At 43.1% G+C, this 17454-nt stretch overlaps 1 protein-coding gene across 1 annotated transcript in view; it reads right to left on the bottom strand.

Moving 5' to 3' along the window:
- Positions 1–17454, bottom strand: part of MAPT (microtubule associated protein tau) — a 168669-nt gene that overhangs the window by 72605 nt on the left and 78610 nt on the right. The window contains exons 3-4 of the mRNA XM_027873226.1: positions 17286–17369; positions 14288–14368 (exon numbers count right to left, since the gene is read on the bottom strand). Coding sequence (XP_027729027.1) covers positions 14288–14368; positions 17286–17369 — 165 coding nt within the window. The remainder of the gene's footprint in view (positions 1–14287; positions 14369–17285; positions 17370–17454) is intronic.

The raw sequence follows: 17454 nt of genomic DNA, 5'->3' as shown, positions 1-17454 counted from the left end.
TTCTTCAATGGTCTAGGCTAGTGCTAAAGAGGGCCTGACCTAGATGGTGGTTGTGTGAGTAGAGAAGAAGGGAGATATGTGAGAGATGTGCAGAAGAGGGCTAGGTTTGGGAGGTAAGATGATGAGATTTGTTTTAGACATGATGGATTTGAGATGTTTGTAAGATAACTAGTTTGAAATGATCAATAGATAAATGATGATGTAGGACTAGAGTTTGGAAGAGACATTAGGCATGGATATAGATATCTGGGAGTCATGTGAATAGAAATGGTAATGAAACCCATGGGAGCTGATGAGGTCCCCACTAGAAGGGAAGAAGAGAGAAAAGTAGAAGGCAGCCCTGGACAGAACTTCTTTCCACAACATGATTACTCCCATCTTATGTCTTCTTAGCCAATTAGCTGATTAGGAGATAAAATCTCAGAGTAGCTTTTATTTGCTTTTCTCCACTCCCCCAACTCTCTCTGTGTCTCTCTCCCTTCCTCCCCCTTCTCCCTTCTCTTTCTCTCCCCTCCTGCTTCTCCTTCTCTCCCTCTCTCCTCCTCCTTCCCTTTCTCTCTCTTCTCCTCTCCCTCTCTTTCACTCTTGTCATCTCCCTCTTTCAGTCCTCACTCTGTTTCTCTCTTTCCCTCCCCCTCCTTCCCTCTCTCTGCTGATCTGGAGCAATGTTTTATACAGTTCACATGGCTCCTCTTTTAGGAGCTCACACTACTTTTTTCTCCTAAGGGAGGTTCTCATCAAGGACCTGGTACTAGATGGCAACAACTCTCCTGATGGTCTGTATGGCAGATGTACTAGGCTGTGCTAGTTAAGCTTCTTTATAGCTTAGTGAGATCCCCCAGCCTCACTGCTGGGAAAACTAAAGTACAGACCCCAGTGACACCACGGGGAGAAGGAGAGGAGTCATGGTGGAGCGTCATCTCAAAATGAAAAATCCTATGCAAGTAGGTGGCTCAGGCCTTGGACTGCTGACTGATGGGATATGCAGCACTGCTACGTGCCAGCCCCGTACATATCTGTGAGTCCCCTTATGGCTCACCCTGACCACAGAAGGGAACTGAAGAGGTTTGTATTCTAATCACATCAAGGCCATTCAATTACAAACATCTCATGAGTTTCAATTAGGTGGTACCAATTTTTTTTTTTTTGGTTTAGACCTGTGATAATTAGTGTGGGGGAACTCCAGGTGTGGAAACTTCCTCTACTGATCCTGATCAGCAACTTGTTGGTAACTTTAGCCTCAGACGATTGTCTGATACACTGACAAGTAAGTAACTTGTCTGTGATCACAAAGTTACGTGATTTCATGTGATCCTGATTCCAGCTAATGCCCTGATTTCCTTCTGTCAAAACAAATGTGTTCAAATATCTATAGTATAATGAGTACAAGTACTAGGGTGACTAGATGGTACAGTGGATAGAGTGCCAAGCCTGGAGTCAGGAAGACTCACCTTCCTGAATTCAAATCTGGCCTCAGACACTTACAAACTGTGTGACCCTGGGCAAGTCACTTTACCCTGCTTTGCCTCAGTTTCCTCATCTGTAAAATGAGCTGGAGAAGGAAATGGCAAACCACTCCCGTATCTCTACCAAGAAAACCCCAAATGGGGTCACTGAGAGTTGGAAGCGACTGAAAATGACTGAATGACAAAAAGAACAAGAAGTACAACAGAAACAAGAACTATCCAGTGAGCAGAGCAGTCCTGTCCTCAGGACTGTAGTCCTGAAGGGCAAGCTGACATTGCAGAAGATAGAAGACTAGCTTCCTAAGGGAGCACAGTAATGGATGAGGATGCTAGGTACAATTCCTGGAGAGATCTTCTTTCCTCTGCTTTTTTTTGGTCTAGGCAATGGGGTTAAGTGACTTGCTCAGGGTCACACAGCTAGTAAGTGTTATGTGTCTGAGGCCGGATTTGAACTCAGGTCCTCCTGAATCCAGGGCCGGTGCTCTATCCACTGTGCCACCTAGCTGCCCCCAAACAGCTTTTTGTTTGAAAATGTCAGCACGTGGATCCCTTCACCAAGTCTGGAGTAAGATCTGTTCAGTGGAAACATTGTTGTAACCACTACAAACAGACCTTTTTGCAAATGGGTGTCTTATCCCAAAGCTTCTGACCCTGCTTAGGGACATCACTGGCCGCATGATGATGTCATATCTGCTCCAAAATGCCATCATCAGTAGGATCACCTCCTCAAATTGTTGAGCATGGTGAGTGCTCAGAGAAGAAAGATTTGGATGGATGATGGCAACGCCAGTCCACTGACTGTCAAGGAGACCTTCTCTAGGCACATTGGCAGTGCTCCTCCTGCCGGCTACAATAATCTAGACTCCTCAATAGGCAGGATGAATTTCAGCTCCTAATCATAAATTTGGCTTTCTAAACAAGAGAAAGGTACCATGGATGCTGTGATGAATCAGCCAATCTCTTACTGTGGGGGAAAACTGTTTGCAAGCTGGAAAGGTCAACACACACAGTGGAGGACAGAGACAGAATCCAACAGGATCTTGATAGGATAGATCATTGGCTAAATATAAGTTACATTAGGGGCATGTGTTACGGGGCTAGGGCCTGGACGTGTGATTTCCATGGCTTGGGAAATTTCCATTTGAGGAAGCTCCCTCTACTAATGTAGGTTGGCACCTTCTCTGCAACTCAGAGCCAACTTATGTACACTCGGTGTGTTTTATTAGAGTTTCTTCTTGTGTGAATTGGACTACATGGTCAACCCGGAAATTCTACACGTTTTAAGCATCTGACTTAGGTATTTTTAAAATGGGACTATGGATAAGGAGTTGAGGACACCCAAGTGGTATTTGTAACACTCTTCCAAGTGAAGGCTGGGACTTTAGAAGAAAGGAAGAGATAGAAAATGAAGAGATGGATACAGAGACTCGGGGGGGGGGTCAAAGAACAGAAATTTGGTTTTCTGGAGAAATCTTTAAGATTTTAGAATAAAAGGTGCTAGTTAGGAATGGAAAAGATATGTATATGTCAGTATTATAAAATGAACCTTAAACAGAAAATATGAAGCCTTGATAGAATGGAGAACACTAGCTATCAAATGGGGGAGGGGGGGAACAATAGTAGAAGAAAAAGCCAGCAACTTGCAGGGGGAAAAACAGCAATGAGGGCTGTAAATAAAGACTTAGGCCACAGATATTCCTATATCAATGCACAGATAACAGGATAATAAATTTAAAGCTGAAAGGGACCTAAGGTGTTATCAAGGCCAATCTCCTCATTTTGCAGATGAGAAAATAGAGGCACAGAGAAATTAATTGACTTGCCCAGAGTAATACAGCTAAAGGACTGGAGAAAGGATTTTAACCAAGGGTTTTTTTTTTTCAATTCCAAATCTAATGTTTCATTGACTATGTTATTCTGTCTCTGGAGCATTTTTGTTCAGTCGTGTCTGACTTTTTGTGACCTCATTTGAGGTTTTCTTGGCAAAGATATTGGAGTGGTTTGCCATTTCCTTCTCCAGCTCATTTCACAGATGAGAAAACTGAAACGAATAGGGTGAAGTGATATGCCTAGGATCACACAGCTAATAAGTGTCTAAGGCTGCATTTGAACTCAGGAAGATGAGTTTTTCTGACTCCAGGCCTGGCACTCTATTCACTGTGCTACCTAGCTGCCCCCTCTATGAGTATAGGCAAGTTCAAAATAAACTTGGCCTTCAATGAGAAAAGGTTTGATAGGGTGAGACTCACAAGTCTCAGTAGGGTGAAACTCATCACTGGAAAAGAGTTATAGAAGAGTATATCTTTTTCAAAGGAAGCCTACAATCTTGTAGAAGATGGGGCTAAACAGCCCCGAGTTGAAAGAATACATCTTAGTTTCCTCATCTGAAGAATCTATTTCTAATAGATCTCCCAGCTCTAGATACATGATCTGATATAGTGATGTTAGCCTGAGGGGGTGACACAATGGAGAGTATTTGGGTGATGATAAAAAGAAAAACCCTAATAATATATTAATATGATAATATATAATAATGTATTATATAGTTTATATATAAAATATATAACAGTATAGTAATATAATGTTATACAATATTATATATGAATAATATAATAATATATAACAGATTACTTTGCAAGATGGAGGGAATAAATGATAAATTTCTGATTCAGATCATAAAACTGATATCAAAATAATGTGTACACACACATACAAATACATACATATATATAATTAGTGATGGAGGATACATCAATTACATGGATATTTGTTGGTAATCTCATCCTACAAAAAGTAGATTATCAGGTAAATTCTTGTCTTGCTTACAATTTCACCTCTTCTAAGAAGTTAGGGAAAGCAATAGGACATAATTCACTGTGGAACTGGTGAAACAGAAGTGATGGGAAAAATGGGAGAAAGCAATCACGTCCTTCTGAAGTTGGTGATGGTCAAGGAGTGGAAAGAAATATATATAGTCAGACATATAACCTGGATTGTAGGCGAGTGGTTTTCAAAAAGTTTAGGGAAAAGCTCAGTTAGCTCTCCAGGCCAGAGTCTCATAAAGGGAAGATATTTAAATGAAAGGGAGGCTTTTAAAGACAAATCTCTGATAATACAATTTCAAATGAACATAATGAAAAAGAAAAGGGGGAGAAGAAAAGAAGAGGGGGCAAGCATCTATAGAGATCAACAGAGCTGCACAGGAAATGCATGAGTTCGGATTCAAACAGGGACCCATAATCAAAGAATCCCCACAGATGAAAGCGATCACTTTTTCTGATATATCTCTGTCTGAACTGTCTCCTTTGCCTCTCCCATCTCATATCATGCATATTTGTGAATACGTTGAATCTACCCATTAGATCAGGGGTCTTTAATATGTATTTTATTTTATGCATTTAAAAACATATTTCTAAGAAAAGATGCACAGGCTTCACCAGGGCATCATAAGGGCCATCTTATACAATAGCTAAAAACTTCTGAGTTAAAATGATAAGGGTCAGGCTTAAAGAATGTCATTTTCACCCCTGTATCCCCAGCATTTATTTGTAAAAAGCCTTCCATGTTGTAGCAACTTAACAAATGTTTGTTCAATTGTTTATAGACGGACAGAGTAACAACAGTTAATACTCTCATTTTTTTGCATTAATATGGTTACAAAAATGCTTTCACATGCAGTACATCATTTGATCCATAAAACAACACTGTGAGATGGGTAGTACAGGGATTTTATGTTATGTCAAAACTGAGGCCTTGTGACCAGGCCAGAGTCATACGGGAAAGTTAAGTGGTAGAGTCCAAGGGTCTAGTTGTGGGATAGACTTGTAATTATTAGTGGCAGGATGGCTAAACCTAAGCAAGATAAGGGTGGTGCAGTGGACAGAACATCAGGCCTGGAGTCAGGAAGATTTATCTTCATGGGTTCAAATCTGGCCTGAGACACGTAGTAGCTGCATGACCCCGGACAAGTCACTTCACCCTGTTTCTCTTCATTTCCTCATCCGTAAAAGGAGCTGGAGAAGTAAATGGCAAACCACTCCAGTATCTTTACCAAGGAAACCTCAAATGGGGTCATGAAGAGTCAGACACGATTGAAAATGACTGCACATCCTGAAGCAAGATAAGCTAGCTGAATGTGATGAAAAAATACACAAGACAACAGAAAGGATTCAACATGCAGGTTCAAAAAATCAATTGCGTAAGTGCAGGATGGAGGAGTCATTACTAGGCGATAAAATTTCAGGTGAAAAAAGACCTGTAGGTCTTAGTAAACTTCAAACTCCTTAAGAGACAATAATATAACATGGCAGTCAAAAAATCTACATCGGGCTACATCAATAGAATAAATGGCACCCAGAACAAGGGCAGTGACAGTCCTCCTGTACTCTGACATGATTAGGCCACGTCCTGAGCACTACAATAGGTTCTGAGTGCCCCATTCCTAGGACATTGACAAGTTGACACGTGTCCAAAGGAGAGCAACCAAGGTGATGAAGGATCTCAAACTCATGTCACACAAGGATGAGTTGGAGAGGCAGGATGGTACAGAGGAAAGAGACCGGACTGAGCTCTGATCTCAGATCTGCTACTTTCTACCTGAGCAACTCTAGGAAAGTCACTTCATCTCTGTGCCTCAGTTTCCCCATCTGTGGAATAAAGTTTGAACTAGGTGATTTATAAAGTCCCATCCAGTTCTAAAACTATGATCCTATGATCTTATGAATATGGGATATGTAAAGTCTGGAGAAAGTCTAAACATGTAGAGAGGGCATGACAGCTGGCTAGACTTGTTTCGCCTGGCCCCGGGGGCAGAATTAGAAATGGCAGATCAAAGCTGCAGCAAGGCAAACTTTGGCTCAATGTAGATTAAAACTTTCTAACAATTAAGTAAGGGAAGCCAGATAGTGCTCTGGATAGAGTGCTGGGCCTGGAATCAGGAGGATCTGAGATAAAATCCAGCCTCTGACACTTAATATCTGTGTGACCCTGGGCAAGTCACTTCATCCTGTTTGCCTCAGTTTCCTCATCTGTAAAATGAGCTGGAAATGGCAAACCACTCCAGTATTTTTGCCAAGAAAACCCCAAATGGGGTCACAAAGAGTAAGACGCAGCTGAGCAACAATAACAATTAAGTACTGTTCAAAAGTGGAACGTGCTACCCTATTTAGGCAGCGAATTCTCTATTGCTGTATATTGTCAGGCAAAGATTAGACTAGATGATCATTTGTTTGAAATATTTTAAATGAAACTCCTGCTCATGTATAAGCGGGACTAGATGATCCCTGATCTCCTTCCCAAATCTGAGTCTCAGAAAGGCTTTAAAAGCCATTTTTGGGGCAAGAAGACGAACAAGGAAGAGGAGGCTGATGTCCATTGCTTGGGGCACAAAGTATATTTACGGATGACAGACAAAACAGAAATACTAAATTTCTTTTCATCTTGGGAATGACTTTCAGTCTTGTAAGGGTAGAATAAACAAATGAGAGATGGAACTGATACTAAAGATAGAGGAGGAGATGTTAAGAGAACTCCAAGCAACTTTGAATGAATTCAAGCCTCTTAGCCTCCTGGATAAAGCACATCCAGGGGCCTAGAAGAACTCCCCAGTGTGATTGCTGAACCAGAGCTGGAAGCTGTGGGGAATCAGGGAGAGAGAGGAACGCTGCCTAGAGAGCTAAGAGATGGGCTAAGAACATGGACCCTGTAACGACAGAGTTTGATGTCAATTCCAGGCAAAATTCTACAATGATTATCAGATGGCTATCTTGGGAGTACCAAGAAAGCAAAGCAGGGATCCCCAGGAGTCATCATAAATTAGCTAAGAATAAACTGTGTCAGCCTAACCTCATTTTCTTTTTTGACAGAGTTAACAAGGAATAATGCAGACATAGTATACATTTGGATTTCAGTAAGGCATTTTGGAGCAGCTAGGTGGCACAGTGAATCTGGAAAGCCAAGTATGGAGCCAGGAAGACCCGAGTTCAAATCTGGACTCAGACACTTACTAGCTGTGTCACCCTAGACAAGTCACTTTACCCTGTTTGCCTCAGTTTCCTCATCTGTAAAATGAACTGGAAAAGGAAATGGCAAACCATCTCATTGTCTTTTCCAAGAACACCCCAAATGGAGTCACAAAGAGTCAGACATGACAGAGAAACAACTGAACAACAATGAAAAGATATGTTTGGCAAAAGTTTTTTGTGGTATTTTGTGGAAAAGATAGAGAAGTGTTAGCTGAGTGATAGTACTATTACATTCATTTGTAGCTGGTTGAATAATTGGACTAAGTGAGTGGTGATAAATGGATTGACATTAACCCAGAGAGAGCTTTCTAGGGCTCTGTCCTCAGCCCTGTTATGGTCCACATTTTAGTGAATGAATTAGATGAAGACATAGCTGAGAGACTTTCAGTAAGGATGATGATATAAAAGGTTATGGATGCATCTTTCTCCCCTTAAGAATCTCTCCACTAAAGATAAAAAAGGGCACAAGATGAAGCAATAGTCAATAAAACCAAAGGGAAATACGAGTAAACTCTTTGATCCAATCCAGGACATCACAAGGAACTCGCAGGAACTCTGATCAGGGGTGCTCTTGGGGGGCTCAAAGTCTGTGCAATGAAGGGGAAACGGAGGAAGGTATGGACTGATAGGAGAAGCACAGTAGATTCACCTACCAGAGGAAGAACTTGGGGGCTGGCCAACTGGAGAGAAAGGAAATCCTCAGAGAAGAAGATCTGGCTTCAATGGCCATCTCCCTACTGCTGGAGTTACTCCCTTCACAGACACCACCAAGGTCTAAAGGGTGACACTCATGGATTGGATTACATTTGACAACAGACGCTGAGGGATGTTTTGACAGCTGTTTTTAGGAAATCACATAGTTCACCACAGCTATATCCATTTCAAACTCGTGATAATGATAAAGCTAACCTTACAAATTCATATTTAGGCCAACTAAAACAGTTACAGAGTAAGCTCTACCCACAATAATAACAACAATAACAATAATCTTAGTAGTAGCTAGCATCAATATAGCACTTTAAAAATATTATTTTAACCTTGCAACAATCCTGGGAGATAGGCGCTATTATTGTCTCATTTTACAGATAAGGAAACTGAGGCAGACAGAAGTTAAGTGACTTGCCCATGGTCACACAGCTATTACGTGTTTGAGGCTGATCCTGGCAAATAGAAGCTATTATTATTCCCACTTGACAAATGTGGAAACTGGAGTAGTCAGAGTGAAGTGACTTGCCCAGGGTCACACAGCTTGTAAGTTTGTGAAGCCAAGATTTGAACTCAGGGGCTTCCTAACACTGGTGGCAGCACCCTATATGCACTATGTCACTAGTTGCCTTTCTTAAAGAAAGGTGAAAAGATCCAGATGCTGCCTGATCAAGTCTCTGCTATACCGCTGGACCCTACTGTAACTCCAAATACGGACTGTGTGGTCAAATCTCTATGATACTCACGAGGCGTTTATTAAGGACTTACTACGCACCTGGCACTAAGCACTGGGAAAGCAAAGACGAGCAAAAATAATCCTGCCTTCAAGTAACTTACATTCTAATGGGGCAGACAACATGCACAAATACAGGCATATAGAAGATACATACAAAATAGACGCACGGTAACAGACTGTATGGTGCAGAGAGAGAAGATAATATCTGAGAAGACTAGAGAGGTAGGAAGGAGCAAGCTTGGGAAAATGACAGCAATATTGTTTTAAGAACAACTTTGAGCGAGTTAAGTCATCTACAAAGGACATGTAAAGGAAGATGCTATCTGCATCCAGAGAAAGAACTGATATATGGATATATCCATACTTGTGTCTAATGGTAGCCCTCTCTAGTAAGGGAAATGATTATTTCTCTCATTTTAAATAACCAATTATTGGGAAGATCTAGGTTTTTTTTTTCCTTTTTCCTATTTTTTAAGGCAATTGGGGTTAAGTGACTTATCCAGGGTCACACAGCTAGTAAAGTGTCAAGTGTTTGATCTGAGGCCAGATTTGAACTCAGGTCCTCCTGACTTGAGGGCCAGTGCACTGTGCCACCTAGCTGCCCCCTTTTTCCTATTTCAAAGTCCAGTCTTTCATGGAGATCTTTGACTTTGCCCCCAAATTTACCCCACCTAGACCATCCTACTAGATGGAGTTGTAGACCCACCCAACTAGAAAAACTTTACAAAGAAAATCTAATCGATGAATTCCAGCCCATTGTGTTCTAGTCAGATAGGTCTGAGTGACTTTGCCATGTCCTTCAGTCCTTCATTAGAATAGGTCCTCCTCTCATTACAATATTTATTCTCTCATTACTTGTTAACCAATCAGAGTTGATTTCCACCCTTAGGAACACACCTACTCTTCTAAGAGCATATAAGCGTTGAGTGGTTTCGTGAGGGGTCTTTGGTATTTGAGAGTGCCACTGACCCCTTTTATTAATTATCTGCTAGCAATAATTAATAAAATTATTAATTACCCAGAAACTATGTCTCTCAAACTTTTTATATATCACACTGGAGTAGGGGGGGAGGGGGAAAAAAGAAATTTATATGATAACTTTATTACATATTTAAAAAGAACAACAAAGTACACATAACAGATTTGCAGTATCATGTGCAATCATCTTTTTTAATAATACTATGTTATGAAAATGCTTGTTTTATTCCATAAATTAAAAATAAGACAAAGTTTTTTAAAAAGCAAAGAAGAAAAACTTTAAATGCCAAACAGAGGAGTCTATATTTGATCCTCGAGGTAAAAGGATGGGTGGGGGGTAAGGGTGGTCACTGGAGTTTATTGAATAGGAGAGGGACTTAGACCTAAGTTTTAGGAAAATCATTTTGGCAGTTGTTTGGAGAATGTATTAGACTCAGCAGGGGTGGGGAACCTGCAGCCTCGAGATCATATGTGGGGCTCTAGGTCCCCAAGTGCCGCCCTTTGGCTGAATCCAAACTTCACAGAACATATCCCCTTAATAAAAGGATTTGTTCTGTAAAACTTGGACTCAGTCAAAGGGCCGCACCCAAGGACCTAGAAGGCCACATGTGGCCTCAAGGCTGCAGGTTCCCCACCTCTGATAGAGCATGGAGAGGCTTGAAACAGAGGGACCAAACAGGAGGCTATTGAAGGAGTTTAGATGAGAGGTGATAAGGCCCTGAATCACAGTGGCACCTTGTGAGTGGAGAGGATGGGGGCATCTCTGAGAGATGTAATGGAGCTAGAGAAGATAAGATTTGGCAACTGCTTGGTTATGGGAGGTTAATACCCAAGGAAGATACCATAGTTGTGAGCCTGAGTAACAGGACGGATGGTGGTGACTTGGACAGAAACAGGGAAGTTTAGGAGACAGACGGTTTTTGAGGGGAAGAAAATAAGTTCCATTTTGTCTTTTTATATATTTTTAATTTTTTTTTAGGCAATTGGGGTTAAGTGACTTGCACAGGGTCACACAGTTAAGTTAGTGTATGAGGCCAGATTTGAACTCAGGTCCTCCTGATTCCAGGGCTGGTGCTCTAACCACTGCGCCACCCAGCTGCCCCAATAAGTTCCATTTTGGACCTAGTGAATATAAATGCCTGTGAGGGCATTTAATTTGTGATCTCTGATTAATGATGCTATGCTAGAGCTCAGGAGAGAGGCTTGGGCTGTATGCAGAAAACATCTTCACAGGAGCAGCTAGGTAGCACAGTGGATAGAGCACTGGCCCTGGAGTCAGGAGGACCTGAGTTCAAATCTGACCCCAGACACCTACTCGCTGTGTGACCCTGGGCAAGTCACTTAACCCCGAATGCTTTCCCCCCAAAATCACCTTCACAGAGATGAGCTGTCATGTAGGTCACCAAGTGAGAGAGAAGAGGACCCAGACCAGATCTTGTGGAGGGAGGTATATCCCACAGTTAATGGGTATGACATGGATGAAAATCCAGGAAGGGAGACTGAGGAATGGTCTGACAGACAGCAAAGTCAAGAAAACTCACAAAGGTGAAAACATCCAAGAGAAGAAAGGGGTCAACAGAGTTGAAGGTTGCAAGGAAGTCAAGAAGGATGAGTACTGAGAAAAGGATATTAGATTTGGTAATTAAGAGAGAGAGAGGGGGAGAGAGAGAGAGAGAGAGAGAGAGAGAGAGAGAGAGAGAGAGAGGAGAGATTCATGAAGTTGAAAGCCAGATTGTGAAGGCAGCTGGTGTAGATGACTTTTCAAGGAGTTTATTTGAGAATGGAAGGAGAGATAGGATAGCAGCTAGCAGAGAGAGTAGGATGCAATGAAGGTTTGGTTTTCTTTTGTTCTTCTTGTTATTTGGGCATGTTTGTAGGCAGCAGAGAATGAAGCAAGGGATGAGGAGAAGTGAATATCAGAAAGAAAGGGGATGGTGGGGCCAAAATGTCAGAGAAGACAGGAAGGGGTGGTCAAGGGCACATGTAGAAAGGTTGGCCTTGGCAAGGAAAAGGACCATTTCTTCATCAGACACTGGAATAAAGGAAGTCAGGGGGATGTGAGCTGGGGAGAAAAGGAAGCTTGTGACAAATGGTCTCAATTTTTTTTTTTTACAAAGTATGAGGCAGTTCTCAACAGAGCGGCTAGGGGCAGGAGGTATTATAGGTGGCTTGAGGAGAGAAAAGGTTTGGAATAGCCACTGTGGTACGTGGGATAGAGAATCACTTAGGTAAGAGAAGAACTGCCTTGCTTCGTTAAAGGCCCAATTGTGATTTTTTGTTATTCAGTTGTGTCTTTGTGATCCCATTTGGGGTTTTCTTGGCAAAAATACTGGAGTGGTTTGCCATTTCCTTTTCCAGCTCAGTTTATAGATGAGTAAACTGAGGAAAGCAGGGTAAAGTGATTTCCCCAGGGTCACACAGCTTGCAAGTGTCTGAGGCCAAATTTGAACTTAGGAAGATGAGTCTTCCTGACTCTGAGTCTGGAGCTCTAGCCCCCTCACTGCCCTCCAGTTGAGATTAAAAAACCTAAATTTACTGTGCACCCAAAGAGTCAGTTCAGTTTTGTAACTCCTTCTACCTCCCTTCAGCTGCATCTGAGTAGCAGTGGAGGGGGCAGATGGTGAGACTCATCTAGGGCTGGCATATGACAAGGCAACGTGGCGAAGGACAAGATGGGAAGGGATTTGAGAGTACAAAATGATGGTTATGTGAAGAACACAGAATGGAAGGGGTTGACCTTGGAAAGGGAGAATTCTGTAGTCTGAACAGGGTGATGGCCATGGAAAATACCAAGGGGCAGAGAAAGTGGAGGTCATGGCAAAGAGGAAGGTTTAGAAATACTGGAAGGCAGAGGCAGAGAGGAAATGATAAAAGACTATGGTAGGATAAAAGAAGCTCGGAGTTCTTGAGACTTTGGGAAATGGAATGCTTAGAGGTTATAGGAAGAGCAAAAGTATGGCCATCGCCATGTGTAGCTAAGGAGTAGAGGAATGGGTCAGGGGAGCAGAATGGATTGAGGAACTAAGAAATTAAGATATTGGAAGTAACATCAGCATGTACACTGCAGTTCCCTAGTGTAAGGAGTTGATAGGGAAACCATGAACCGGACACTGAACTCAAATCACTGATTTGGTGGCTCTTTATCCATTGATTTCATAAAAGTGGCAAAATAACAACCGTAGAAATAGTAATAATAATAATAGCCCCTCAACCACTGATTCTGTGGTTCTGTATCCACTGAGTTCACAAAAAGCGGCAGAATAATAATCAGAGAAACAGAAATAGTCATAATAATAGCCTACGTTTAGGGAGCACTTTAAGGTTTAAAAATTGTTTTTTTCGTAACACCCACCACCAGCAGCCTTTGCTCTAGAGCATGGGTGGGGAACCTACGGCCTTGAGGCCACATGTGGCCCTCTACGTTCTCAAGTGAGGCCCTTAGACTGAATCCAAACTTCATAGAACAAATCTTGTTAATAAAAGGATTTGTTCTGTAAAACTTGGACTCAAAAGGCTGCACCCAAGGACCTAGAAGGCCACAAGTTCCTCGCCCTTGCTCTAGAGGCTACAAAGCAAAATTACATGGAAGTCTGAAAGTCATGAAGCTCGTGCAGTTTAAGTGACAGGGTTGGTTGCATCAAGAATAGATGGCAGTCCATCTGACCCAGTCCCTTCATGCTGATGTGGGTGACAGATCCCGTCTTGTACTGTTTATTCTGTGTGTTCACGTATGAGGATGCCAAAAGAACTGAGGCACTGATGTTGGATGCTTCTCAACACGTTCTTCAATCACAGTGAGTGACGGACACCATGGGAAAAAAAGGCATGCAAACGGTATTGGTAATCCAGTGCACTACTGAGTGCTGGTAATGGGATTCTGGGGGAAAAGTGGTCAAGTATGGGCTTGAGTATCAGAGCCGGTGCCACCCGATGGATGGACTATGAGGCGATGGAGACCAGAGGTTACATCACAGATGTATGAGGGAATGGCTAATGTGCGGTCAGCTTCTACTGGTAACTGAGCCAAAGGCTGTCTAGGGAAGGCCAGAGTGACTGGCAAAGAAGTAGAAGGCCAAGTGAAGAAGGCTTGCACATCTGATGTGAGTCTGGGTGTGGCTTGGACGTGGTAGCAAGCTCTGGACCAAAGGTGTGGGCTCACGGAAGCTGCGGCTTCTCGGGCTAACACAACAAATGTCACATCCAAACCTTCTGAGCAGCTCTTCCATAGCATTCCCTACAGAAGAGCAGAGAAGGGAAACCCAAGTGCAGCTGGGCTGAACCTTCCCCTTGCCCAGTGTGGATGCTACTCTTAAGGAACACCCCTTGGCCTGGCGCATAAGGCACCATTATCTCTCCTATTGGAGTCTCAGAATCCTCACCTGTGGTTCCTTCAGGTATCTCCACCTGGGCTGCAGTCTGATCTTCGTGTTCCTGCTCATCCACTAAGGGTGCTGTCACATCTGGAAGGCACCAAGAGTCAGCTTTAAGAGGTGCCTGGGGGATGTCAACAGGCTCCACCTTGCCTTGGGTGGCACGGTAGGAGAGAGGGAGAGAGGCAAAGTGGAGACGACGAGGTCACATGCAAAAACAACGGCAAAAAAAGCAAAAACCAGAGCAACAAGCTACTTGGAGGCCTCGCACTCATCAGGAAGGAAGCACGCGGTATTCTGGCCATGCAACGTCAGTGAAGGAAACATACAGCCCATTAGCAATGGAAACCAGGGACAGCCAACCTTCCAAATCTATACACAAGGTCACACATCCACAGAGTGGTCCTGGACAACTTAAAAAAAATAGCGAAGATAAGATGATGCTTAATCACTGTCTTTTCCTTGGTACAGTATGGGAACCTCCTTTTGGGGGGATATTTAACCACAGAGAGAGGCAATTATCTGTGTGGCGCAGCACGGGCAGGCTTCTATTTCTCAACATGGATTACAAAGGAAAATAATTGATGCCTAGAGTTGGTGCCAGCCCTCTTGTCGAGATGGAGCTAATGAATACGCTTCACACAGCCTGCCAATTTGAAATTTCATTTCTCTATCCCCATTCCCCACTCCCCCGCATTTGAAAGACCCTGGGATGTTCAGAGCCTTCCTACGAAGGCAGGGAATTGTCAGCCTTTGAAAGTTTTCCAAGTTTGGATGCCTAGGAATCCCATGTTAATTATCAGCCTCCCAAATGCAGCTCTGGGCTTCCAAATAGAGGCCAAAGGGCAATACTGTTTTCCTATATACTTGCTGCTGGAGAAGGAAATGGCAAACCACTCCAGTATCTTTGCCAAGAAAACCCCAAATGGGGTCACAGACAGTCGGACGTGACTGAAACGATCGAACAACAAATATCCTTGCTACCCGAATCTCTGAGGGTAAGGGAGCATCCTCCACTTCTCAAAATTCCTTGAGATGCAGAGAACTCTTGAGCTTTTGGGTATGAGTTGGTTTAAAAAAAAACAACATTTTTTTGTTGGCATCTTGTATCATCACCTGATGCTGAAGCTTAGAGGAAGGCAGGAAGCCAAGGGATCCAAGGTCAGCCCTAAGGGACACTGAACAATGGACAACCATCACCACGGACGTTGTCAGGGCAGTCGGTCAGCCTTGGTAAGGCCTTGAGAAAAACAGGAAGCATTTTATGTTCATTCTGAGTCAACCTGTGGCACTAAGTTCCAAATATGTCTCCCTGACAAGACTGAGTTCCAAGAGGACGAGGAGGATGAGAGGCAGCTTAATTTGCTGGGTGATAACAGTGCTGGAGATGGAAAGACCCGAGTTCCAACGCTCCTTCAGATCTTTACTAGCTGTGTAACCCTGGGCAAGTCACCACCTTCTAGGCTCAGTTTCCTCATCTGTAAAACGGGGGTAATAACAACATGTACCTCCCACAGTTGGCGTGAGAGTCAAATGAGGTCTAAGCTCTTTGGCTTAGAGACCTTTGCTTTAACCATTAGCCTAAACCTTCACTTCAATAAAGCAGCCACATAAAGGGGAGCTGTAAGCATAAGTGGAAAGTAAGCTGGGCTTTGAGTCAGGAGACTATGTTCAAACTCTGGCTCTGACACTTGCTAGCTATGTGGTCATCAGAAAATGATTTCACCCCTCTCAGTCTCAGTTTCTTTCTCTGTAAAATGGAAACAATAATTCTTATACTATCTACCTTACAGAGTGTCATTGTGAGAAAAGCACTTTGTAAACATCAAAGAGCTAAAGAAAAGAATATTTACTATATTTTCTTTATATCATATTTCAGCTATAACAGATTTGGTATTCTCTAAGGATGGGGCAGCTAGATAGCTCAGTGGATAAAGCACTGGGCCTGAAGTCAAGAAAACCCGAGTTCAAATCTGCCCTCAGAAACACACACACACACACACACAGACACACAGACACACACACATCACACTTAGCTGTGTGATCCTGGGCAAGTCACTTAACCCTGTTTGCCTTAATCCACTGGAGAAGGAAATGGCAAATCAATCCAGTATCTTTGCCAAGAAAATCCATGAACAGTACTGGTGTTCTATGGTCCATGGGATAATGAAGAGTTGGACACAACTGAATGATTGAACATCAAAAGGATACCAAAGAATCACAGAATCTCAGAGGATATAGGAACAGAAATCCCTTCTAGAACAACCTTGACCTCTCAAATCTCGCTGTGCTCTTGGCACTGAGCACACAGAAGATGCTTACCCCATAAATCACAAGAGAGAATCTTGGAGAGGCATTAAGTCCCTCCACTGGACAATGGGAAGGGAGTCAAGGCAGCCAGCCTGCCCCAATGAGATACACTTCGCCTGGGTAAGTTCTCAAGGCCCGAAGACAATATTGGAGCAGTAGCTTATGGCTACTCTGAACCATCCTAGAGAGAAGACAATGTGACTAACATGTGAAAAGATGATTTGGGAATCTAACAACACATGAGATGCTTCCCAAGGACCCAAAAGTCCATGGGGAGCAAGGCTAAGAAGCTAGGGGTCTAGGCCATGATTGGGCACAGAGCCCAAGGAATGGCAGACCCAGATCTGATGGCGAAGCATTGGGGGAAGGGAGGGAAGGGTGGGTGTATGGGGGTCTACTCTACAGAAAGGGGTACTTCCAGAAAGCTCCGCATCCAAAGCATAGACCTAAGAGAGTGCTGCTACTGTAATGAGTGAGTAGGTGGTGAACAGAAGAGAACTCCATGTGGCTGTGAAACATTCTCAGGGCCCATTCCCTGAAACCTAAAAAAGCATTCCTCTGTTCTAGGAGTACAGGGAACACTGGGTCATGTGGTCAGAGAAGGATGAAATGGATTGGCTGTAAGCATCGCAAAACAAAGGCAAGGAGCATGGCCAGGCGCTGGGTGGAGGGAGCAAAGAAAGAAGGAAGTCCCCACCTTCTGTGGTTGGAGTACTCTTGGCAGATATTTCAGAGACCTGTTCATCCGATCCATCATCAGCTGGGGTCTGAGGAGTGTAGCCTGTAACATACACGAGGAACCCTTCAGAATGACTGTCCCTCCTCCTGCCTAAGCCACGAGGACCTTCTGCTGTTGTTGCTGAGGG

The sequence above is a fragment of the Vombatus ursinus genome, unplaced genomic scaffold (genome assembly GCF_900497805.2).
Source record: "Vombatus ursinus unplaced genomic scaffold, bare-nosed wombat genome assembly UNPS02014801.1, whole genome shotgun sequence".
NCBI lineage: Eukaryota > Metazoa > Chordata > Mammalia > Diprotodontia > Vombatidae > Vombatus > Vombatus ursinus.
The sequence above is the reverse complement of the archived record's forward strand: the minus strand, read 5'-3'. Positions and strand labels throughout refer to the sequence as shown.